Source organism: Protopterus annectens, chromosome 9.part0 (assembly GCF_019279795.1).
Source record: "Protopterus annectens isolate FY-2018-M chromosome 9.part0, PAN1.0, whole genome shotgun sequence".
NCBI classification, from domain to species: Eukaryota; Metazoa; Chordata; order Ceratodontiformes; family Protopteridae; genus Protopterus; species Protopterus annectens.
Genome location: NC_056743.1, coordinates 1,908,115,079 through 1,908,142,515, shown reverse-complemented (window position 1 = coordinate 1,908,142,515; position 27,437 = coordinate 1,908,115,079). Strand labels below are relative to the sequence as shown.

Here is a 27,437-nt window from a genome sequence, read left to right as displayed (position 1 = left end):
GATACTTTCTGCAACTGAGTCTGATAGGAACATGAAGGTAAGCCTCCTTGAGATCCAAAGTTACCATCCAATGATCTTTGCCCAGCAGAGGTAAAAGCTGCTGCAACGTCAACATTTTGAACTTGGGAATGTCCAGATAAGTGTTGAGGATAGATAAATCCAAAATTGGTCTCCACGTGTTCCCCTTCTTTGGTACTAGGAACAGGCGAGAATAAAATCCTAGGCCCACTTCTGGCAGAGGGACCGGCTGTATGGCCCCTAGTTGGAGCAACAGAGAAACCTGTCTGTGAGCCTCTATTCTTTGTTGAGGAGGAACGTCTGGCATGCCTTTGAAAGGAGGCAAGGTATGGAAATAAAACCTGTAGCCGTGGTGTATGATATCCAATACCCATCTGTCCTGGGTAATCAAACTCCAATATTCTTTGAAGAGTGCCAACCTTCCTCCCAAAGGTGCTGCCAGACGAGCAGGCTCTGGCAGCTGAAAAGGTAGGTCATTGGGTCTGTTTACGAAAGGACTGACCCCTGCCCTCACCCGAAGCCTGTGCAGGAGAACTCCCTGTTCTAGGCCGGAAAGAGCCCTGAGCTCTGCCCTTACCACGTCTAGATCTACCCCTAGACTGGGAATCATAAGAAGGATACGTCCACCCCTTAGTAGGCCAATTTCTACTAAACTTTGGAGGCTGGACTTGCAAAAAATCTTTAACAGTCTGCATAGACTTAGCCTTGTCTTCCATTTTCTTTAAGACTGTCTCAACAGGAGGCCCAAACAACATGTCAGATTGTAAAGGAGCATCTAAAATCCTTGTTTTAACATGTTCAGACAAATTCTGATCCCTCAGCCAGGCGTGCCTGCGAAGAACAGTCCCAGTGGCAGCCACCCTAGACGAGGCCTGTACAGCATCAAAACCACATTGCAAAGAATGCTTACCCACCTGTTCAGAAACATGGACCAAATCTTGCAACTCTTTACAATCAATACCAACTGCCAGAGCATCAACCTTAGACTTCAATTGTGAAAGGAGATAGTTTTGGTATTTCAACATGTGAAACTGGCAATTCAGAGCCCTTATAGCAAGAGTGGAAGAAGTATAAACTTTCTTTCCCCATCTATCCAAGGCCCTAGCCTCCTTATCTGTAGGAACCGGATTCTTAACAACAGAAGCCTTAACACCTTTAGGCCCCTGGCTAACAGTTTCCGGGTCTGCCCTAGGACTTTTAAAAAGATACTTGTGAACGTCAGGCACCCTGTAATACCTATCCGGTTTAACAGGAGCAGGAGGCAAAGAATCAGGATTAAGAGAAGCCTCTGTAAAACATCTTCCACTACATCCAAAACAGGAGGTATAGCCAAAGGCCTATGCTGGGGTAAAACAGAAATTCCCTAAGCCTTTTCCTGGAATCAGAGAAGTCCTGACCTTCCCACTTAAAATGCTCCCTCATGGAATGAAGAGTTTCAGAAAGAGAAAAATCCTCAGGAGGAGTAGCAGAAGGAGTAGAATCATCCACATCAGAATCAGAATAAGGAGAGTACTCCTGCAAGTCTTCAGCCGAAGACTCTGAAACATCTGAAGCTTGCTCAAAACCCCCCAGCTCAGGCTCCACCCTAGGTCTCTTAGCAGGAGGGGGCATAGAACCCCTAATCAAAGTAATCAAATCTTCTGCCATTTTAAGCATATGCTTCTTGGGCATAGTACCTGAAGAGCTAGGGGTAACACCAACTGAAGCTAAACCTGGCCTGCCCTGGGAGAAGCCTTAGTAACAGAAGGAGAGGGCCTAACCACCTTAGGAAGGGAGGGGAGTATAGTAACCTGAGAAGCCCCCTCAGCCTGACTTGCCTCCTGAGAGGCCACATCTTGCAATAATAAAGTTTCACTCTGTGAACATAAAGAAATCTCCGGTGGAGCCACCGGCTCCACCGACACCTCTAAAGAACCGGCGTCCCGCACAGACGGTTCTTCTAGCCTAGGCTTAACTGTCTTGTCCTTGCGCTTCTTCGAGAAGCGGCCGGAGCATCCGACGGCATTTTATAATTGCACCGCTTCCCAAAGACTAACCTTGCACAATCCAACCTTCTCTTTATAGTGCGTTTATTAAATCTAGCACAAGAGCGACAGCCAACAACGTCGTGCTCAGGCCCTAAGCAAGGAATACACAAAGTATGATAATCTCTATGCGGTATCTGTTTCCCACAAGAAACGCAATTATTAACTTTTCTGACATCCGGTAAATGACTGAGGCAAGAAAAAACAAAAATATTCCCCAACGGGGTACTTAGCCAACTTTGAACTCGGTCTGAAACTTCTAAATAGAAAAATCTCAGAACGCCAACCGGCACTTGCAATGCTGCTTCTGCATCGGACCATGCGGCAAAAAAGACTGAGGATATGACGCCGGTCATGCGCATTTGTACCCTGACGTCCTGACGTCAGTTAAATGCGCCCTGACCGACGTCAGCCTTATACTTTGATATTCGGGCCGACCGTGGACAGCGGACTACCCAAGTGTTAGGACTGCAGCAATGTGAGATGAAGAACATCATCTGAATGCCTAGTAGCCTGCAGAAGGTAATCACAGGAGCTAGGCATTTTGTGAATACCCTTGGGAGCAGTAGAGAGGCCAAATGTCATCATAGCAGGGAACTGAAAATAAGAGGAAAACGGAGAAATATAAAAACTTCCTGAAGAGGGGTGACTAGGGATATGAAGTTAAGCAACTTTCACATCCAAGGACACCAGAAATGCCTGGGATAATAAAAGAAGAAATGGAGTTTGAAGAGTGAGCATCCAGAAAGAAAGGATCTTGAGAAGGGTGTTGAGAAAGGAGAGATCCAGAACAGGCATCCAAGTGCCCTCCTGTCAAGGAAACAGGAACATCCTGGAATAAAAAATCCTTCCCCGTTGGGAAGGGTGGACAGGTTGAATGGTTCTTTGGTTCAACTGGGACCCTAGAACCTCTGGGAAATGAGGAAGTTGCTCATGAGGAGGTTGAGAGATCCCATAAAAAGGAGGGAGAGATTTCCATACCATGAAGTAACCTTGATGGATAATGGAAAGAAGCCAAATTGGAAGAAAGGATAATTCCTCTGGAACTCTGGGATAGGAGAGAGAAAGTTATGTTTAATATCTTGAAAGGTTTTGCCTTTCTCTTGAAGAGACTTAAACCTGTCCACAGCAGCAATCCCAAAAAGATGAGTGTTATCCATAGCAGCATCCGCCAACCTGGCCTTAATGTCCTCAGGAAGAGACTGAAGATGAAGCCAAGAGTAATGCTCATTGGCAGACCAAAAATCCACAGCTCTAGAAGAGACATCGGCAGCATTATAGCTGCACTTAATAAAGTGGTGACCCACTTGAGAAGCAGAACCTAAAATAGATAATGTGGAGGATTTTCCTTCAGAATCAGGGAGGGTAGAGATAACCTGACCTGACCAATCAAGGTCAGAGCATACCCAGTCATGTGAGCCTTGTAATTATAGCCCTAAAGGCCAGAGTAGAAGCAGTGTAAACTTTTCTTGCCAATCCTCTCCATTGTCCTGCTAGCCTTATTCAGAACACAAAAGTTTAGAAGGTTTGAAACTGACACCACAGCAGGATGAGCAGAAGGACATTTAAAAAAAATTGACAATCCTCAGGAACCTTATAGAACCTATCAAGTTTCCTTGGAGCAGGAGGCTGAGAATCAGGAGACTTAGAAGCAGCAGTGAAAGTATCTAACAAGGCAGCAAACAGAGGAGGCACTGCTGATGGTTTAGGAGTATCCACCTGTAGTAACACAGGAGGAACTGATGATGGTTTAGCAGTATCCACCTGTAGTAACACAGGAGGAACTGCCGATGGTTTAGGAGTATCCACCTGTAGTAACACAGGAGGAACTGATGATGGTTTAGGAGTATCTACCTGTAGTAACATAGGATGAACTGCTGATGGTTTAGGAGTATCCACTTGAAGCAACTCATAATATATTCTCTGACTATCAGACACTTGAGAAGAATCCCACTTAATTCATCTAAAGGAGACATAAGGCCATCAAACTCCTCATCAGAACCATAAGCCAAAGGTGAAGGCCTCTGTGAAGAATAGGACAAAGACCTCTCACCAGACAGAGAATCCTCATCTGAGGAATCTGGTTCCCTAAACCGTAGAGGTCCAAGGAGGAGCAGGTACTGAAACCCCTTTGTCACTTGTCTTGTGCATCTCAATAACATGAAAAGACTTATTAGGGTCTATATCAGCATATCGAATGCTGAAAATGCCGAATGCAATTTAATCGAACTGAAATGTTCAAAATCTCAAAAGAGCAAACTGACAGAACATCAATTTCTTTCCCAGGGAAAGAAATTGGTGTTCCATGCAAAAAAAAAAAAAGTTTTCAATACTTTAAACACTGACAGAAGTGGCCTCCCCACACCTCCCTACTTAAATATACCAACTCCGAGACCCCCATCATAGTGGAGGAAATGGCAAACTCCGATGACAGCCCACCAATTTCTTTCCCTGGGAAAGCAATCGGTGTTCCGTCAGTTCGCTCTTCTGAGATTTCGAACATTTCAGTTCGATTAAATTAAAATTCGGCATTTTCAACATTCGAAATGCTGATAGGAACCCGTTTATTATACACAAATACATCAAGATGAAGGATTGTAACATTAAACTTGAACTAACATATTGACTACTACACACATACATGCTTACACTCTGGCTGCTCACTCAAAATGGCACTTTTGCTTGCGCATGCTCAGTACTTGTATGCACGTGCCAACTGACTGCGATGGTTCTTAAAGATACAGCACGCACTCTGATCTACATCCTCCCTCTTTGACTGTTCTATCATGCAATAAAAAATGACAATCAGATAGGCATGCAAATTATACAGACATATAAAACAAGAACAATCCTGTCCAGGTTGCCATGTATCTGAGACTAGGCCTTGAGATATGACCTGACCTCGTAATGTAATAATCAGAACTGGGTTTAGCAACAGGGACAGTTACTGGGGAATGCTCTTCTTCTGGGACTTCAGGGACATTTATCAGGAATAGATGATGAGATATTTAGAGGAATAGTGAACAAGTCACTCTGAGAATTACAGTCTCTATTACAGGCAAAATGCTGTAACACTGGCTCGGACATCAGTAATAAATACTTCTGATTCCACCTAAATTCCATTCCCTGCGATTCCACAATGTATGATCTCAGTTCCGCACACAAATGTTTCACAAGTCCGATCAATTCAAAGTATTTTGCTGCCTTCATCTTCATTATCTCTCCTCCTTTCAATGGATTTAGAGGTTTGCTGGTTTTATTGTAGAAGGACTTGTGGGACAAATGCTTTTTTAGGAGTTGGGCTTTTACTGCTTAGTTGTTTTTAGCACTAGGAATCAACAAATTCTTACTGATTGCTAGTGTGGTTCTGGTTTGTCTTGACATAAGTCTGTGAGCAGGTGAACCAAGTAAATTATCACAAGGAATGTTTCTGAGATAAAGCAAATTTGGGAAAACATTGATATTGTCATGTTTGGATTTCTCCAGTAATTGTTTTGCACTTTACCGATTCAGCCAGGGCATTAGAGTGTGGGCATTCAGGACTGCTAGTAACATGGACAAAATCCCACATTTCGGCAAATCTTTTGAACTGCTGACTTGTAAACTGTGCACTGCTGGCAGAAATGACTTTGGACTACTGTGGACTGAAAAATCTCTTCAACTTAATAATGACATTACTGGATGTTAGGTTAGGAAGTAGGTCAATCTTGAACCACTTCAAATAACTGTCTACTAACACCAAGTAATGTTGACCATTCCATCTGAAGATTCTTTTTGCATGTGCTGTTTAGTGCTATTACAGATAGAACAAGATGAGATTTCCTTTTCAGTATCTTTTGGCATAGAAGGCCAGAATACTAGGCCTCTCTCCCTTTTTTTTGGTAGAATCTTTTCCTGAGTAGCCACAATGCAAGATCTTAATGTACTCTGCTTGCAAGCATGTTGGAACTATCACTTTTGGCCTGTTGCTTTATGTCTAGTGGTAAACAAGATTGCTTTGATGGCCATCCTTGACTGATACAATTCTTCAAAAACACAACCATTTTATCTGAAGATGTGTGACTTCTAAGCTCATCAAGACATATGAAAAAAAAAAATTCTCACTTCCATGACTTCAAAATCAAGTTTCTCATTTTCATGCTGCTCAGTGTTTTTTCTGGGTGATCTGGATAAAGCATCAGCAAGATAAAGAAGTTTGCCTTTTGTATAGACCAATTTGAAATTGTACCTTTGCAATTTGGGCATCATGCACTGGAGCTGTATGGATAGGCTTTCTCAAAATAGTGACTAGAGGTTGGTGATCAGTCTCTATTTGAATATGTCGGCCATAAATATAATCATGGAACTTTGAACATGAAACACAATTGCCAAAAGCTTTTTTATCAGTTTGCACATACTGCATCTCAGTTTGGGTTAGAGTTCTCAATGCATAGGCTACTAGTCTACCTTCTTAAAGAATGACTGCACCAAGACCAAACTTTGAAGCATCACAGGAAAGGGTTACTGGTTTGTGAACATCATAGTATCTCAAAGTGGGTGGAGTGACAGTTGTCTGTTTCAGGACATTAAATGCTCTTTGGTGTTGTTCTAACAAAGACCAGGTTACATTTTTGCGTGTCAGCTCTCTTAGCAGTGCTGAAAATTCATTGAAGTCTGGGATGAACTTGCCCCAATAGTTGGCCATGCCAAGAAAATGTTATAAAGATTGCACATTGTCTGGAGCTGGAATCTAAAGAACTGCAGTTTCCTGAAGTTTCTGTCATGTGTGACTTCACCATTGCCTCTGACTAAAATATCATCTACTATAATAGCACATGGATAGCCAGAAAGAATTTGTCCCATTGCACATTGAAAGACTTCACTGGCAGAATTTATTTCAAATGGCATTCTCAAAAAATCTGTACCTTCCAAATGATGTACTGAATTTGGTTAGCAATGAAGATTTTTGATCGAGCATAATCTGCCAAAATTAACTTTTTGCATCCATACAGAAAAAAAAACAATGGCATTTGACATAATAGCAGCAACTTCTTTGACCGCACACCTTGGATGATGAGGTTGTTTTAATGTTTAATTTAAATTGCTTGGATCAATACCTATTCTAATATCATCTGTGCTCTTCTTATGAGCTACTACCATGGAGAATACCCATTCAATTGGTTCATCTACTGGACACATTACTTCTAAATGCACCACTCTGCCTAGCTCAGACTCTGTTCTGCATAGCTACTGGAACTTTCTTTGCTGATCTGACATCTGGGCTGACCTCTTGGTCTAACTTCATGGAGTACACAACTGGTTTGCTAAGCTTGTCTTCGAAAATATCAGCATAGTCAGAAAAATAGTGTTGGTGAAATTTGATTGTTACATGTGCTTACATGGTGTACCTTTTTATTAAATGAAAGTAGTCCAATTTTCAAACCATCTTTGAGGCCTAATCATTACTGCATGTGTCTCTTGACTACATAAAACTGCAAGTCATAGCTGATCCCAGAAGAGTAACATGAAAGCACTACTGAGCCCTTCGGTCTGAATTTCCTTGCCACTATAAACAACAAGCTTTAAACACTTTGCCAAATCAAGTTGTTTAACAACTTTTACTCTAGCAAATGTTTCTGCTGAGATAACAATGCACTTTGAACCAGTATCTGCTTTGAGCTCTATGGGTCTCCCATTAATCAGAACAGTACAAAATACTTCGCTCTTTGGCACCAAATCTACTGCATTGACCTTTTCACCAAAAAACAGACGCACCATCAACATAAAAAGTAGAGTCGCAGCCTTCTATTTGATCAACTTGTTTCTTTTGACAGTCTCTTAAAAGAATGAGCCTCATTTGATTTGCAAATCTTTTTCTAAAATGGTTTCACTTTTTGTATCTGGCATTGTTGACCAAAAGCTAAGCACGTTTCCTGTTTGGGTTCATGGTTTCCACCACAATTACGACAGTTGACTATGAGGTTTGCCTTGGGTTTTGCTGAGTCGCCTCTTTGCTTTGTTGCATGTGCCCTAGGTTTTACTGAAGCTGTTCTGGGTATTGCTGTAGTGACCATGCCCTTAGGCCTGCATCTTTTAACCTCATGCTGCATACTATCAACATTTGCAGTGGAAGATACTGCAGGCATACTTTTCTCATTTATGAGCATATTTGTGTGCTTTTCTGTGAACTCGTATATCTGACAAATCTCTATGGCTTTTACTCAGTCACATCACTGTCTTGAAGCAAAATCTTTCTCACTGCATCATTATTAACACCACACGTAAGCCTGTCTTTTATCCATTTGTTTCTCAAATCACCAAATCTGCATGTTTTTGCCTTTTTTCTCAAGTCTGTTATGTATGCTGCAAAACTTTCACAAAGCTTTTGATCTGTTGTGTAAAATAAGTGCCTTTCTAATGTAATATTCATTTGGGGATTGCACAGTTCTCTAAATTTATGTTTTAAGCACCCAGGGCCTTAGCATGTTTCGGCTGGTACCACAATATGGCAGTTTCCCCCTCCCCTGCAATTACAGTGGGTGCATATACAAATGAACGCTCTCTTTCAGTGGCTTCTAACCCAGTGAAATGAATCAAAGTAAATGCCTTTGCATGTGCGTTTTTGTCAGAAAAAGCAGCTTGTAAAAAATGTCATATTCCTGCTCAAACACTCTGCAATTTTCTGCAATATTGTTATCAAACACAAGCAGATTGGGTCTGTGAAATGCCTGTGCCATGCCAAAGTAGTTTTAAACACACACCAGGTACTCATAATAATATTCAACTGCACAGTAATCTCTTTGAAATGACTGTACTTTGTGAAATAACTGTACTGTAATAAAACACACATCGCAGACACTTTGCACACTTTGGATACCTTGAATGGCTTTGGATAATGTGAAAAAGTAGTGCATAGAAAATCAATACAGTAGTTTTCCTTTTTTTATACATTTTATCCAATTTGCAAGTTATTTGTAGTGTTTTTGTATGTATTTCAAATATTTTTATCAAATATCACAATTCTGAAGATTTCGTTTTATCAGAAATTGTGTTTTGAATGCTTAGGTTTAAATTCGAGTAAAAAATCATTTACGTGAGTTTTGTACCTGGATTTAACTTTCTGACCTATTTTGTGAGTCATTTGAGCAGTGGGAATGATCCACTCCTGTATATTCTTCCAGCAGTAACTGCGTGTCTAATCGTTTGGAAGATGTCTTACTCTGGATCCCATTCTGACACCATATCGCTCATCTTGTGTATCTCAATAAGACGAATAAGCTTGGGGATTTGTTTAAGTAGTTTGTTATACACAAACATGTCAGTATGGAGGATCGTAACATTAAACTTAAATGAACTAACAAACTGACTACTATACTCATACATGCTTATACTCTGGCTGCTCAGTACTTGTATGCACATGGCCACTGACTGCCATGGTTCTTAAAGATACAGCACACACACTGATCTATACACTTGAGGAGGCTTTAGGGCCATTAAGGCAGAGAACAAGCCCTGAGTAAACTCTTGACATTTCCTTTGATGAGCCATAGGACAGACTGAACCATGCTTTAGATTTTGGCTTTTCTTCAAGGGGACATCAGCCCTAACAAATACCAGAGGTTCTGACCCTTGGCAAGGTTCAAGAAGAGAACTCAGAACTTTCTCTTTGACCAATATCTACCGAAAGCCTCTAGCACCCTCTGAGATAGTCAACTACAGTTCCCCCTTGACTTCCAGAGCAGATGCCTGCAAAGCCACAGAGGACATATGGAAAGATGGATCCATGCTGTCCTCTGGCAGAGGAATCTAACATAAACATGAAAAAACCTACAGAGCTATTACCTGATTCTAGAAGGATGTTAGATGGAGGCTGGACAGCTGAAGAATCCAGCTGAGACTTCGTGGCCTACTTCTTACCTAGCAGAAGTATTTCTGGGTTAATGGATTCCATCGTGGTACCCTGGGATAACTGTCTAAGCTGTTGGCTTTCAACATAAATGACTGGAGAAAACAAACAGCTTCTGAGTGTCTTAGGCACAAATGCCATACAGATACTACAAGTAGTATGGTCATGGGAAGCACCCAAACAAAAAAGACACTGTTCATGATGATCCTTATGGTGAATCTACCTCCCATGCTGACATTTTCCCCTCTTGGATGACATGAACTCTAGATAGTGATATAAAACACAAGTCCAAGAAGGTAATGTAAAAATAAAAATAACCCCAACAGGGCACTTGTCTGGTTTTGCTAAATATTCAGTACAGCGGCAAAATGTTCAGATCAACTAGCAAAAACTGCATTCAAACTGGCAGCAAAAGAAGTTCTAGGTAGTTGTGTCTGTATGTCCCTTTTATGCCCTATGTTCTGTGTGGGGAGCATAGATATGATGTACAACAGAAACAAGATCTCTCAAGCTTATTTATACTGGCCGAGCAATGGGCTACCGAGGGTGGGACATCCCTTTTTTAATGAATACTGCAATAGTGAAATAGGACATCATATTTAAATGTCACAGAAATCTTTGATACTACATTTAAGTTATCTTTGACATATAAACTATTATAAATGACCAACATTTAGCATTTCAGTACTGTAATGTTGCTTATGTTAATTTTTCAGAAAAGGTGAATGCTGCCTTTAAATCCCCGGCTGATCTAATTATTTTTGTTTTGCTCTGAAAAGGGTACTGTTAAGTTCTTCCCTTCTGTGCAATAAAAACAGTGGAAATCAGTTCCACAGCTTTCTGTCTTTTTGTAGCAGTTGCTGTGCTTCTAAGATTGGCAGCAGTACCTGACAGGGTAAACTACAGATTTCTGTCTCTATGGTATGTCATGCAGGCAGAGACAAATTCCTCTGAAAAGTTTGAGAATTTAAGCTTAAAAAGTAGGTGGACTTTCCCTTCCTTTTATTCCAAGGCAAGGAAATTAAAGTTTTAAAAAGTACAAGCAGGTTTCTGATACCTACACAATATTGGAACCATATTGTTGGGAGAAAAGAATCATAAGGATTGAGTTAAACTGTAGGAGGGGATGGAGTTTTCCTTTAAGGAAAAACATTGACCTGCAGAGAAAACTGGTGCTAAATGAGCATTAGTCTTGCTGGATGAGCCTCCTTAAACACTCAGAAAAAAGAACCACAAACTAAACTGTATCCAATCTTAGTTGAGATGTCGAAGTAATCAAGCACTTATAACTTTAGAAATCAATATTTATTGAAAAATAAAAAAAAATAAATAGAATTTATAGAGAGGTGGGTGTGTGTGTGTGTGTCCATCACAGCCAAGACCAAATGTTCAAAAGACATTTGAATATCATTCTTTTTTGACTAAAAAATAACCAGCAAGCAACAAATATGCACCGAACATCAAGAATGAGTTACAATAACTTGTGAAGGCAGACAAGGACTAAGATAGTCCAGGTTTTCATAACCACATGCAGAAGGTGTTTCAATATCTTTGGCATCCAGGGTATAATGCAAGTATTTTGCGCAAGAACTGGTTTGTGTTGCAGTGTGATGGGGAGATGTGGAACCCCCCACTTTCACTTGAAAAAATAAACGTAATATGAAATGCCTCCTAGAAAAATCAGGGGCAGACAGTAGGGAAATATTGAACACAAGGAATTGTGGACATTGTCACCAATGTCCATACATAGACACCTGTTATCAAGGCCCTTTGTGGAATAGAATTGTTGGTATAATGACTGGTGGTACATACAACTGTGCAACACAGAGTGGTCTATTTGGCCACATGTACTTCATGTTCTGCTTTTTACATAGGCAAGACCAAAATGCCTTGAATAAACGAATATACCAACACACTTACAGCATACAGAGATCAGACAAAAAGAATGCACTGGCGAGGCATTTTGCTATATGCCCAGGGTTCAAGTGTTTTTTTTTTTTAGTACTGCGATTCAAGTGGCACCTTATGTTGGGGATTGGCAAAACAAACTTTTACACTGGGAAATATTTTGGCAACTTAGACTGAATGCAGTCAATTCACTCAGTCTCAATGATAGCATTTTGATCATTAGTGAACTGAGAAAATTAGCCAGTATATTGTGATTGCTGCTCTTGATTTTATGTAGAGCTATTGTAATTTGTATTATTTGGTTCCGTTGCCAAACTAATATTTTTTTTGCTAGTGTTTTCCAGCGTTTTTTTGCTTTAAGTTTAAAATAAGTCTTGAAGGCAGGCACTTCACCAGTAAATCAATGATGTCATGAAATTACATTTTGATTGGTTGTTTCTGGGGTGGTATTGTTTCAATCATTTTAGAAGGAATTGAGAAAACTTTAAAAGGAAGTGAGAGAGTTTCATTCATGGTTCTGATGATCATCTGTGTAAATAGATGAAAGCACTCAACCATGATTTTACTTGATTTTGAGGAGCTCTGGTTGTTTTTTGGTTTTTGGATTTTGTTACTGCCAGTACCAGAATTCTTCTTGTGGTTTTGGTTTTAATTCTTTTTTTGACTGATATTTTTTCAAAACCATGAAAACAAAAAACCCGAAAAATTGTGTTTGTTGGGGTCTATACCTCCCACACCCACTGCTAATTACATATACCAACTCAGAGATTGCAGTACAGTGAGTAAAGGGCAAATCACTAGACCCCACTATACTGTGACTGCTCATAAGCAGCTGCCAGAAAACAGAAAAGCAGCCCAAAACAGCACTTGTTTTTATGAGTATTCGCTAACCAGGATTACACCTTTATGTGTTTGTGTGTTGCATATATTATACATACATTCATTATAGGTCAACATATAAGGAAGAGATCTTGCCACTAAACTTTGATGTGCTTTTTGCATTCTGTAGTCGTCACGTCAGTGATAGCCTCGGTTAGTATACACTTTTATGTATTCTTTCCAAAAACATATTCTGGGTACATTGTACTTGCACATTGTAGAGCGCATGACGTGAGGTTTTATAAATTACATTTTGTAGACTGACTGTAAGAATGTTGAATTTAAGTGTAGCCCTATGGAAAAATTACCCATTTAAATGGCAAGTCATAGCTTTAGTCATTAGTATTCCTGAACAACACTTTGTGTCGTTATAAGGGGGCTGCTTTCCAAAGTTTTAAGTGCTGCTGCTGAGGTTTATCTTACAAGGTAATTGCTTTTGCTGGAAATGACATCTTCATACAAAATTTAACTGTGACTGTGTCCTGGTTCCCAAGATGGAGATGCACAAAGGCTGCATAAGAATCTGGTCTCTGAATGTTAATAAATGATGAAAACCTAGTCCTTTGCTTGTGATTTGTCACTAAAGCAGCTGTCTGCTTCAGAGGAGATGAGTCTTCAGTGAAGATGGAACATTGCTATGCCAGTTTTGTACGAAGTACTTATGAGGTTAGGGGTGATGGGTGGTATGTCTGCACTGGTGGATCAGCAGTCTGCGGTGTTGCCAGGGGTGATTGGTGGTATGGCTGCATTGGTGGGTCAGCAGTCAGGGGATGGCTAGGGGTGATGGGTGGTATGTCTGCACTGGTGGATCAGCAGTCTGCGGTGTTGCCAGGGGTGATTGGTGGTATGGCTGCATTGGTGAGTCAGCAGTCAGGAGAAGGTGGCCAGAGGTGATGGGTGGCATGGCTGCATTTATGGGTCAGCAGTCTTGGGGTGGCCAGGGGTGACAGGTAGTATGGCTGCATTGGTGGGTCAGCAGTCTTGGGGGGGGCCCAAGTTAGTGGACCATTTCCTTTGTTTGGAAAAATGAAATGTGAATGTTTTGTACTAGGAGCAGATATCTTCCATTTCTCCTGAATAATGTTGATTCCAGAAGATATTGTGTATCAGCAGTATCATTGTGGATGAGATATTGGGGATCGTACCAATCTGCATTTGGCTAATGGGAGGAAGTCTTTTTATTGTCGTTCTGGAAATGCAGCAGAAATGTGCACTGTTTTTTTTCCCTGTTTGCCTTTAAAAGAGCAGTTGTTTGCAGTTCCAGGCATGTACATTCAACCATTGTAAATGTTGATATTGGGTGATTGAGTTCCCCAGTATATGTAGTAGTGATTGGGAGGAGCATTAAATCTAGGGGGTGACCTGCAATGGGCACCAGGGTTTCTGTTTTATGACCACATTTATGGTTTGGAGCAAGTACATGTTCTGGTTCACTAACAGTACTTGTAGTACCGTTGGTGTTAAGGGTTTTAGATGGGGATAATTAACTGCAGCCATTGTAGTATCATTGGTGTTAAGGGTATTGGATGGGGATCATTAACTGCAGTCCACTGTAGTACCATTGGTGTTAAGGGTATTGGATGGGGATCATTAACTGCAGTCACTGTAGTACCATTGGTGTTAAGCGTATTGGATTGGGATCATTAACTGCAGCCACTGTAATACCATTGATGTTAAGGGTATTGGATGGGGATCATTAACTGCAGCCACTGTAATACCATTGGTGTTAAGCGTATTGGATGGGAATCATTAACTGCAGCCACTGTAATACCATTGGTGTTAAGGGTATTGGATGGGGATCATTAACTGCAGTCGCTGTAGTACCATTGGTGTTAAGGGTTTTAGATGGGGATAATTAACTGCAGCCATTGTAGTATCATTGGTGTTAAGGGTATTGGATGGGGATCATTAACTGCAGTCCACTGTAGTACCATTGGTGTTAAGGGTATTGGATGGGGATCATTAACTGCAGTCACTGTAATACCATTGGAGTTAAGCGTATTGGATGGGGATCATTAACTGCAGCCACTGTAATACCATTGGTGTTAAGGGTATTGGATGGGGATCATTAACTGCAGCCACTGTAATACCATTGGTGTTAAGGGTATTGGATGGGGATCATTAATTGCAGTCCACTGTAGTACCATTGGTGTTAAGGGTATTGGATGGGGATCATTAACTGCAGTCACTGTAGTACCATTGCTGTTAAGCGTATTGGATGGGGATCATTAACTGCAGCCACTGTAGTACCATTGGTGTTAAGCATATTGGATGGGGATCATTAACTGCAGCCACTGTAATACCATTGGTGTTAAGGGTATTGGATGAGGATCATTAACTACAGTCACTGTAGTACCATTGGTGTTAAGCGTATTGGATGGGGATCATTAACTGCAGCCACTGTAGTACCATTGGTGTTAAGGGTATTGGATGGGGATCATTAACTGCAGTCTCTGTAGTACCATTGGTGTTAAGGGTATTGAATGGGGATCATTAACTGCAGTCTCTGTTAGTGGAAGTACATATGCAACGGTCTTTTTCCTAGGTTGCCAGTTGGGGTTACAGCCAAGAGAGGGCAGTTTTAGTGCCAGCTGAAGTGATTAGCGATAAAACTATTGTGTTACAATTGGTGCAACTTGCATAATCTGCATAGGTGTGTGTCATCTTTCTGAGTTCTCACTACATTATGTAGGATGATGCCACTGATATTTAGTTAGTAAGCATTATCATCTAGACCAGAGAGCATAGATCACAGACTGTGTGCTGTGTCAGGGCTAGCCACGCAATAGTGTACAAATTGGTTCTATGTGATTTGGTTGCACTCACTAATGTCACTAAAAATGGGTATGGTGATTTGCTGATGACAAGTGGGTTGAGAACCTTGCCTACTCTGACTGACACCAGTTTGAATTCAGATCAGAATGTAGCACAATCAACTCTATGTTTGCTGTGATACAGATAGTTAAGAAATGAGAGGTGAGGAAAGAGTCCAAATGGGCATTCCTATACTTGGAGAAAGCATATGGCAAGGTTCCAAGAAAGCTGCTTTGGGCAGTCCTGCAATGGTTCAAGGTTTCAGAAACATTGGCAGAATTAGTGCAAGCTCTGTAGAAGGACCTAAGAGTAGTGTTCGACCTTGCAGAGGGGTTCCCAGTGAATGTGTGCGTGTGCATCAGGTTTCAGATCTGAGCCCATTGCTGTTCATACTTGTGATGGATTTCATTAGCAAACAGGTTGGACTGGACAGATTAACAAAGTTGATGTATGCAGATATTGTGGCATTACAAGCAGACTCTGAACAAGACCTTCAGCAAAGGACAGGGGAATGGAATGAAACTGAGAACAGATAAGACCGTTGTAATGGTTGTAAATGGGGAAAATCAGAAGAAGCTGAGGAATGAGATAGAGGGGAAAATAGTGGAGCAAGTGAACAGCTTTAGGTATCTGGGAAGGGTGGGTGAGAAGGGAAGTCTGAATGAGGAGGTCAAAGCTAGGATCAGAAGTGCTGAAGCCAAATGGCCCAGAGTGTCAGGGGTAGTATATGACGGAAGAATGTTAAAGAAGCTGAAAAGTAAGGTGTACAAAACAGTGGTGCAACCAGCAATACTGTATGGTACAGAAACCTAGACAGTAAAGGCAGAGCAGATAAGGAGGCTAGAGGGGATGGAAATGAAGTGCCTGAGAAGGGTGGTAGGATGCACACTGAGGGACAGGTGAAGAAAGGAGGACATCAGAGCAGAAGCCCAAGTATCTCTATTTGCAGAGAAGGTGAAGGAGAACAGATTGTGGTAGTTCGGACATATGTGCAGAAAAGCAGAAGATATCTGGTGAAGCAGATTTGGGACAAATGGGAAGAAGGCAAGAGGAAATGAGGGTGACCAGCAAACAGATGGATGGACTATGTGTGAGAGAAGACCAGCGACGGCTGGGCATTAACTGTCGAAGAAGGTAGGAGACTGACATTAAATCCAGATAGATGACAGCAGATAACAACTCAACCCCATGTGGAAAAAGAAATGGGGGAAAAAGGGGGTGATGATGATTATCCTGATGATGGGTAAATGTGTGCTGAAAAGTGGGCTTCAAAAATGATCAGAAATGATAGGAATGGAAACCTGGTATAAAGGATGTGGACTGTATTGTAAGGATGTATCCTTATATGACCGAGATTCAGGCATTATATTTTGGCACAGTAAGATAGTAAAATTAATTCTGGGCAGAGCTGAATATTTGTTTTGTTTTGTAGACATCATATCACCAGTCTGGCCCCCAGTGCTCTGTCCATGCTGTGTTGGTTAGCTCGTCTCCTACTCCCCCAGAAATGCTTCTGTAATGTTGGGACTGGTTGTGGATCTCAAAGGCATCCTGAGTGTTTGACCATGTCTGCTTCTATTTTGTTTTTTCCTTGTATACCTTAATAACCTCCCTGTCCCTCCTACTTTGCTCATTGCTTATGGGTAGGGAACTGTCCTCTTTGAACCATGCCTCCCCTAAGTTCACACCCAATCCTCTCTGTGTCTCGTTTTCCTCTTGAGATCAAGTAGAGTTACATTGTGGTGATTTCTTACTTTTATTTAAGGGTAATTAAGGTTTCACTGCTGAACTTTCTGAATCAAGTTGTAAAGATAACTTACACTGTCATTAACGACATTCTTGAATTATATGGAAATATAAACCTAGCCAAGATAATTACCTCAGATAGAAATAGCCTCTGCATTCCTGTTATGTAAGGCCTACAAAAGATGATTTGGAAACAAGTCCCCTCCTTTTTTTATCCAGCTTGATGAAAAAGAAAAACGCAATGTTTAGCACAGCAGTTGTAAAATACTATGCACTTGGGTTCATCCATTACTTGATATCCTGTTAGTGAGCTGACGGAAAACCTGGACACTACCACTACAGCAGGGATTAACTCTGTGCTTTATATGTTGTCAAAAGTCTTTCTCTCTTAGTGCCTCATACTTCACCTGGTTCCTTCTGGTGTCATTTTCTCCTTATTGTAAATCTCCGTGCCTTGGCGTCCTATCCGGAAATGTCTTAAACAGTTTGTTTGAACCATAATTCTCAACCTGCAGACATTAAAACTAGGAACAAAGGGTCTTTGAAAACTAGGAATATTCAGCTAAAAATCTGGACAATTAGTTAGCATAAAAATTGAATCCCAAATAATTCATCCAGTGGGAATGTGGGATAATTCCCATACATACACTAAAAAACCAGAGGACGGCAAAATGATGGCAAAATACAATCACATTATCAAAGAGACATTTTAATAATGTCTTTAAGTTATTGTTACTGCTGGTGCATTGGTTATGCAGTGTAGTTTTTCTGTGTAGGAAGGAGCTTTAATAATCACATGTGATGGAGGGGATTCAGAAAATTGAAAGTAAATCGGCCCTGAAAATAGGGACATGGCTCCAAAAATAGGTACAGCCTGTGTAGGGATAAATCAGTCCTGAAAATAGGGACATGGCTCCAAAAATAGGGTAAAGCCTGTGCAGGGATAAATCAGTCCTGAAAATAGGGACATAGCTCCAAAAATAGGGTAAAGCCTGTGTAGGGATAAATCAGTCCTGAAAACGGGAATGTCCTTCCAAAACAGGGACCATTGAGAGGACCGGTCTGAATACAGACAATGTCAGTTGCTGTTCCAGTACTGTACATTAATGTTTTTTTCCCTACTTTGCTCCCAATGCCTGCTTGCTAGTGATCAGCCTATTTCAGCCAGTCGACAGATCGTTTATCCACCCCTAGGACAAGAGTTGACTGGGAGAGTCCATAATTAAGGCAGCCATCATGGGTAGTTTGTGTTTTTTCTCTGTCCTTGCATCCCCTTGCATGCTCTGCTACACAAGGGAGGAGGCATGCAATGGACTGCCCATGCTGGTCATTCCCTCATTTCCATAAAGGATCTTGCAAACATGCAGCCTAGCAACTTCAAAGCGCAATAGGTGGTTACCCTGGTCTCCACCAGAAAAATCGCACCTCTCTATGGGCCCCCTGAGTATGTGCACACCCCCTGGAGAGGGGAACATGCTGATCCCATTTACTCTTGCACCTCCCTGCCCGGCTGCTCTAGTGCTGTGGCCATTCACTGAACCCTGCTTGTCTGGGCCATGGTCAAGGCTTCATCTCTTTGCACAGTGTGGATGGCCTTTAATTTTTTCACTGCTTAAATGGCTATTTTCCTGATTGTAGTGGAGGAATTGTAGCCAAGTACGTCAAGTGAGTGTTTGATCTTTAGCAGGGTGGCCAGCAAAACATACATATTGAGAGTGGTGAGGGGGTCCTAACGTCAAACTGCTACTACTACAGCACTCCAAAATGATTGGCACTTGTATTGCACAGGAAAGTTTGTGCTAAAACACCAACACTGCACTCCAGTCCATTTATCATTAATTTTCATATGAATCTGTTCCACCTTGATAAAACTTTCTTTTTTGTCTTTTTACTTTGGTGTGATTCCTCATGTGTTGCTTTTCCTGCACAGAAATGCACTTAAATTCAGAAAACCTGGATGTGAATGTGAAATGCGGGTATAGTGGTTAGTGTTTTTTTTTTTTTTTTCCAATCACAGCAGGTTCTGGATACTTACTGCCTGTTTGTATGTTCTCTCAATGTCCTCATAATCTTCTTCCTGTTTCCTCTCACATCTCAGACACCTACTGGTTAGTTTAGCTGCTCTAATGGTTTGTATTGAAAGCTTTCTGCTTTGGCTTTTCCTGTAAATAAGCATTTGACTTGGTGGGACTAACTTCATTAACAAATTGCAATAAATAAATGCCAATGTCTCTGTACCTGTGAAGTACAATAGGCACAAGTATTAGGTGGTTAAGATCCAACCAGCTTGTGATCATTGGATTCCTATTTTAAGTGTTTGTTCCAATAGCAACACAAGAGCATTGTATGCTCTATAAAACTGGGTTGAATATTCTGCACTCTGGGTTGGAGGCACACTGAGAAGAGGCTATTCAAGATCATATTATGTTGTGGTGTCAAAACAGGAGGAGAGGTGGTATCTGTAAAGGGTGACAGACAACAGTGCAAAGCCTGTGAGGCTGTGGCAGAATTATATCCATTAAACATTTAAAGGTCATCGTATACGTGGGTAGTTTTTCGCCATGTGATCCAGAAGACCATTGAGTAGCCTAGTTCAGTCTCCCCAGACCACTGACTTTGTAGGCAAACTGAGGCTGAGGGAATTAAACCTTGGACTGTCGGAAGCAGCTTGTTAACTGCTCACAACACTAATCCTCTGCGGTCACCAAAAAAGTTTTCCTGTGTTTTGGAGATGCATTAGAAGCAGTGGGTTAAGCTTCCCCTGCAGCGAAACTGTTCTGTCTCCATATTGGTGCAACCGTATGTACTGATGATTGGGAATGGCACAGGCTCCATGTTGTAACCAAGACATCTGTTATCTGATGTAACAGGTGGGGAGGTAATCCTACTTCCCACCTCTCCATGTTGTGCCATGGGTACTACAGCACTGCTAAATGCCCCATTTTTAGGAAAGTGATCTTCCCCATTCTGCCACTGATATAACATGCAAGTTGAACAAGTAGGAACTTTTTTAATGGGAATATTTTTCTTTTACTGTGGCAAGTAAAATAAATTATTATGCTTTGAAGTTTTTTTATGTTTTTAAGGAGAGGAAGGTGCTTAACCTAAAGAAATAATGGTCTGTGTCTTAAATAGCTTTATTACACATACTTTACTTGTACTAAATCTAAGGGAGCTTAGAGGATAGGCTAGCTAGATGGACCATAATAATTGTTTAGGAATGTGCATTATACGCCTAATCGTTGTCAGATGTGCTTTTGATATTTACTATTGCGAATCGTTTCTGACACGCTCATTATTTCTTTCAGGTTCCTTAGTGATTAACTGGGAGTTATGGAGAGTGCAAAAGAAAAGTTAAAGAAGGAACTGGAGGAGGAGCTGAAACTAAATACAGATGACTTGCGTAGCCATGCATGGTACCATGCTCGAATCCCACGAGAGGTAATGCTAATACAAATAAAGCTCCCTTTGCAGTTGTGTGCAGCTCCACTACTCTGTCATGCATATATGCATTCACACTTCCATCTGAAGGAAGGGAGGAGTGCTGTTATTGAGGTAGTAGCAATATTGCTGTCCATGTCACGTGGCTGAAAAAGCCACATTGTTTGAAGATTGACATGTGTTCATAGTTGAAGATTGTCCCCTTCCCACAAATTTATTCCATATTTTTTATTTTGAAGAACCAGAATCTAAAGACTTCAATACTCTGTCTCCCTTTATAAATCCTTTTAATATATATTTTTTAATTTTCCACAATTCTGACTGGTTTATCTTTGATAAATAATGCATCATTTTCTGACAAAGATTTAGTATGATCCATTATGTCTTTATTTTAAGCTTATACTGTCCAGGTGAACAGCAGAGGTACACCACAGCTGACCTGGATGCCTGAGCTCCTCACACAGTCATGCAGAGGCACCCTGCAGAGTAACTTAATTTTTGACATTTGTACTTTTCATCTTTTTTATTCAGCCACACCTTCCTAGACTGAGGAAAGGAATTGAAAACGTTGTCCAAGAACTTCAGTCCCACTTTGTTACATCACAAATTGCTTCATGAACATTAGACTGTGGTCGCCACTTCAATTAATTTAGCAGTCCCCTACCATTCAAGAATAAGATTTGTGGGAAGTTAATTTGCTCAACAAACGTTATTTGCCTCCCCCAAGCTGAACAGAAACATTGACTGTTTATCAGAAGAGGTCAGTCACCTCCGATTTGGAAGCACCAATTGTCTTTTGCTTCACACTCCGCTACACATTGCATAAGTCTTGGTCAGAGGTCACAAGTTTTTATGGCCAAAAGGATATCATCATCTACAGACAGCAGAGAATGCCATCTCAAGACATAGAGTAGAAGTCCAGGACAAAAAATGATCAGAAAATGTATTTATTTATTTTTTTTTGCATATCAGTGCATAAGTAACATCTCAGTGTTCTGCTTCCTGAGCTCCATACTGGACGCTCTCCATACTTTAGCTGCATTTTGATACCCTACCCATAATGGTCACTAACAGAGTTGGTGACAGAGATGCACTCTTAGTGAAGGCCACTTTGAATGATTTCAACTTGTTGCTAACAATGCAGATGTAGTTCTCTCTGCATTTATAAAGGCACTGGAAAGCAGTTACAGCCCAGTTAGCACAAATTCCTGAGGGAACTGCGTAACATACAGTTGTGACTCCAATATTTCATCCTACTACAAGTCCAGGATTACACACACACAGTAATGGCCCTGTATCCTATTTGAACAGCTGGGACCATATAGCACACAACAGTTGAGTCCACACCACACCATACTCCTGACAGAGACCTGATAGAACACAATAGCAGTGGTCCCACTCCCCTATACTCCCTACAGGGGTTGGATAGCAGCAGTGGCCCCACTCCCATGTAGGCCCTACAGGAGCTGGATAGCGGATAGCAGCAGTGGCCCCACTCCCATGTAGGCCCTACAGGAGCTGAATAGCACACAACAGCAGTGGCCCCAGTCCCATTTATTCCTCACAAGGGCTGGATAGCACACAGCAGGTGTGACTCTATTTCTCCACATTCCTATAGGGACCAGATGGAACAGTGTAGCAGTTTTGCTTTCATTCCTAAGGGACCCAATAACCTACTCAGCAGTGGCCCCATTATCCCATCCTGCTATATGTACTGAGGTACAGTACATCAGTATGCCCCACCACCCCATAGTCCTGCAGGAGTTGCATAGCACACAGTCACAGTGGCTAATTACCAAACTTTATTAAGACAACAAGGGTGACCAATTACTCCACACTCCTTAGGGACAGGGTAACATGCAGCAGTGTCTCCTCACTACCTCCTAGTCCTGCAATGAATGGATAGCATGCAGCAGGTGCTTCTAGGTACAAAACTAAGTGGTCACAGAAACATGATGCTTGTCCATATACACCTTTAAAAAGACATACTTGAGTTCTTGCTACCCTTTGGAAGCAGTTAATAATGCCAACTTCCAAAATAGAGCAGGATGATGCACAATAACGATGGTATAAATCTGTGTAGATCCATCTAATCATGATGACTGTCCTTAAAAGCAGATAAATTGGAACTTTGGATGACTTTTCATGGTAACTTATTCCATAGGCTGCAAATATGTTGAGTTGGGAACCTACTCCTCCCACAAGTCTTATTTATTGGCATAGATTTAGGTCCCTAATGTGGGTGTAATAGTAAGTCAAATAGGACTTGGTCTTTCATGCCTTGAAAAGCAAGACACAGGTCACCTCAGAGCACAGATAGTGGAAAGATTTAAGTTGTTTAATTTTCCTAATTAAAAATTGTTGAGCCTTTCCAGGTGAGCAATATGCTTGGATTTATGCATGCCAAAGGGGGTGCTGTATTCATTGAGAGTTATTTATACATACCAAAGGGGCACTGTATTCAGTGATAGGTATTTATACATACAAAAGGGGGCACCGTATTCAATGATAGGCCAATTTATACATACCAAAGCGGGCACTGTATTCAGTGAGACCAATTTATACATACCAAAGGGGGTACTGTATTCAATGACGGGCCAATTTGGATTAATTTTCCAGTTCTGAAATAGTAGTGCCACATGGGGAGTACCTTTCTTCAGGTGAACTGTTCAATCATGGTTCCAAGTAATATCCCACAACACTTATAAAAGAGTAGTAGGGGGTTTTCCTTAGTGTCTTAGTCAGATTACTCCAACCAGTTGGAATACTGCCTCATGTTTTGCCTGAATGTATGCCATGTCAAGTGTGATATAACCAGGTCACCAAGAATGAATACATTTATTACAGAGGGTAACCATTTCAAATCTTGGGACCAGCTAGAGCAAGTCACAAAACAGAGTGAATGCTTGAAAAATGTACTTAGAAATGGACTTAGTATATCTTGGAATATTTTCTTTTCTCCAAGCTATGGCAATCTGAGTTTGTATCTATACGTTTGGGGGGTGTGGGGTGCCTGCTCACTTGCAAAACAGAAGTTTTAAGTGAGAAGAGTGAAGGTCCAGATTCATTCGTCTCCTGCAGGTTTAATCATCTTTTCCCAGCTTGTTGGCACTCAGCATTTCAAGTACCAACATTTCATATAGAGCCATTTCATTGTAATTGTTGATGGAGATTGTACTTAAGTCAGCTTTGTGTCTGTCTGAAGTGCCAAAAGACTTCTGCACTATGAAACCACTGCGGCAGTACGAGTTACCTTTCCTAAACTGCTGTAGCCGTACGAGTTGCCTTTCATGAAACTTCTGTGTCAGTACGAGGTGCCTTTCCTGAAACCTCTGTGATAGTATGAGCTGCCTTTCCTGAAACCTCTGTGGCAGTACAAGTTGCTCTTTCTGAAGTGTCTCTGGCAATATGAGCTGCCTTTCCTGAAACATTTGTAACAGTACGAGGTGCCTTTCTTGAAACCTCTGTTGCAGTACGAGGTACCTTTCCTGAAACCTCTCGTTACTACCCTATACTCCAACAACCTACTGATTACCTAAAGCCAGCCAGTAACCATGGAGTTGAGATTTTCCTGCTATCTTCACAACCAGCTTGGTAATTATGGGTATCCTGAGACAATGTAGCAATTGCTTTATGTTTACTGGCAACATTTATTCTTAAACTGATAAAGTATATGAGAGATATATTCACACAGTGTCAGTGTTTGGAAGCAAAGCTGTCACATACAAGCACTCATAATACCAACTGTGTTGTCAAAAATTTCCACAATACACCCACCACATACAGTATGGCTCACACCCACATAGACCCACATATGCTGAGACCCTTAAAAGTAATCTTCCTGAACCCCAAATGTCTCCCAGACATTGACATCACAAAACAATGTCCTTGGCAACCCCAAAGGCCTCTACCAAACATCTACCACAACACATGCAACCACATCTCAGAGGCTCTGCTTCCAAGCCCACAAGGAAGGCCACCACACAACCCTGCATTTTAGTCATGGGAGACTTCATTGTGAGACACACAGAGATGTCCCTCTCACCAGGCTGAGTAAGGAGAAAGTCATGGTCAGGTTTTCTATCAGATGCTATGAATTGCCAGGTCACGCACATACCCAGGTCCTTAATCACAAGAACCCATTTTACACAGTTGTAGTCCTTGTGGGTGTAAATGACCTGAGATATACCTCCCTGGTCTGTGTGAAGAGAGACATTATATAGCTCTTAGATTGTATGTACCACTTTGGTATGAGCCTAGCATGGAGCCAAGTGTACTGCCACACAGGATGATGCCACAATATGACAGATGATTGACTTTAATAATTGTCTTAGCTTCTGATGTCATTCCAAGGGGGTGTAATATTTGTCAGCATGGCAGAATAGGGTGAACAGATCACATTGCCTTGCCAGGGATGGTTTGCACTTGTCCACTCCAGACTTTTGAATATTGGCTAAAGCACTGTCCTCTCCCGATGGTGCCTTTTTTAGGGAATGCCAAACTGACAAACCTTCTGAAATAGCAAAACCAACCCAACGGAATCTAAAGCTGTTACTACTCAATATCAGGAGTCTAAGCAATAATATATACTCCCTCCAAGCTCCCCTTACCCTGGAGAATGAAGACTGGATAAGGACAAAGTCATGGTTAGTTGTTTGTCGGGTGCCAGAATCCGGCATATCACCAATGCACTCAAGTCTCTCGACAGGCACTGTTATGACTCTGTCATAGTCCATGGTGGAGTGAATGACTTGAGACATACCTCCCTGGACTATATGAAGAGAGACATAATTGAGCTCGCTGAGTATAAGTCCCAGGCAGGTACGTCCCTAGCCTTAAGCAGCATTCTACCATCACCAACTGGCTTAGTTTCTGGTGTCATTCAAAGGGGATCCAGTAAGCTGACAGCCTGGGATGACATTATTGACAAGCCACAATGCTTTGCCAGAGATGGCTTGCGTCTGTCTCCCTTGGGCTTCAGACTCCTGGAAAAGGGTCTTGCCTCCCCCACTGTGGCTTTTTTAGGCAATGCCATGAAGTCAAAAGTACCACTATGAAAATTCCATCTAAATGTAAATTAAAGGTCATGCTGCTAAACGCTAGGAATCCAAATATGAAACTGCACTCATTGCAAACATTCTTAACCCTGGAAGAAGCTGACATTTGTGCAGTCACAGAAACCTGGTTCAAAGCTGCTGAGAGCACCCCATCCATACCAGGTTACTCATCATATTATTCATTCAGACCCCAAGCCGTGAGCAGCAAAACAAAAGGAGGTGGAGTTGCAATATATATATAAAAGATACACACACCTCTAGGCTGGTCAGACAGTATGATACACAGGAAATACTCCAGGTGCAGTTAACAACTGACAAGACCCCTATTCAAATCATAGCCAGCTACAGGCCTCTAACTCTGACTCAAGATGCCCACTCCACCTATCTGGACCTCTTTGAATCTATCAAGATTCAACCTTTTACCTTGATCCTGGGTGACTTTAACTACCCAACCATAGATTGGAAGAAATACTCCTGCCAAAAGACAAATGCCCAGAGATTCCTTGATTTCATCAGAGCAAATGCCTTGGACCAGTTGGTTGACACCCTCATAAGAGGTGAAAATATTTTGGACTTGGTATTAACCAACATGAGTAACCACTACAGCATCCCTAGAGTGTCATCATCCCTGGTAATATCTGACCACAAAGCAGTCACTTTCGAAGTAACCATCTCCCCCGACCCCCCCCCCCATCTAGGGTCAAACAAACTTCTCCATAGCTGATTACAAACTCCTGAGAGAAGTTATAAACAGCTTCACAGCCCCCACCCCCTCCATAGAAACTGGCACATATGTCCAAACTTACACCAAAGTACTATATGAGCATTTATATAGCTGCATGGAATCAGGAATTCCATACAGGATGAAATCATCCTCCTCCTCAAGGAAGAGTAAACCTGTCTGGTGGGCATCTATAATAAAAGGAAAAAAATTGCTGTTCAGGACCAAGAAGGAGAAGGTGTCTAAATGGAAGCAATCTCTCCTTAGCCTGAAGAAGCAAATAAGACCACTAGTGAAATCCTCCAAGGCAAACTTCAAGTCCAAACTAGCCACATCTGCTAAAAACAATCGTAAGGCTTTCTTCACATATGTCTGCAATCTCAAGGGAAGCACCCAGATCTGCTCAGAAATGGTGGTCAAGGACACCACATAGACAAACCCTGTAGATATAGCCAACCTGCTGGCATACAGGTTCAGTGAAAACTTCACTCCTCTGTTTCCTCCCCCATCAGTAAAACAGGACATCCACAGTACCTGACCCCTGCCCTTATCTCTAGGGAGCAAGTCATCACTGCCCTCTCAGACAAATAAGCCTCCATATAACCCGATAACATCTCGGGCTACATCATACATGAACTCAGGCAGAAACTTGCAGCACCATTAAGCATCCTATTCACCCAAAGCCTGAGTACCGGCTTCATCTCAGCTGAGTGGAGGACAGCTACTGTCATCCCTTTGCACAAAGGTGGAGCATCCACGGATCTAGGAAATTATAGACCCATCAGTCTAACTAGCTGATCAGCAAGGCCCTGGAGTGGATTATCATGGACCTCATTAACAAGGACATTGGCAACCTCCAAACAATCCCACACAGTTTTCGTCAAGGGGAGATCACGTCTACTAAATTTGGTCGACTTCTTTGAGATGGTCACCAAAGCCATGGA

At 41.6% G+C, this 27,437-nt stretch overlaps 1 protein-coding gene across 3 annotated transcripts in view; it reads left to right on the top strand.

Moving 5' to 3' along the window:
- LOC122812315 (breast cancer anti-estrogen resistance protein 3 homolog) overlaps positions 1-27,437 on the top strand; it is a 697,444-nt gene that overhangs the window by 77,178 nt on the left and 592,829 nt on the right. For all 3 annotated transcript variants that reach the window (XM_044084719.1, XM_044084717.1, XM_044084716.1), the window contains exon 2: positions 20,583-20,715. In XM_044084719.1, the coding sequence (XP_043940654.1) occupies positions 20,608-20,715 (108 nt within the window). In that variant the 5' untranslated portion in view covers positions 20,583-20,607. The remainder of the gene's footprint in view (positions 1-20,582; positions 20,716-27,437) is intronic.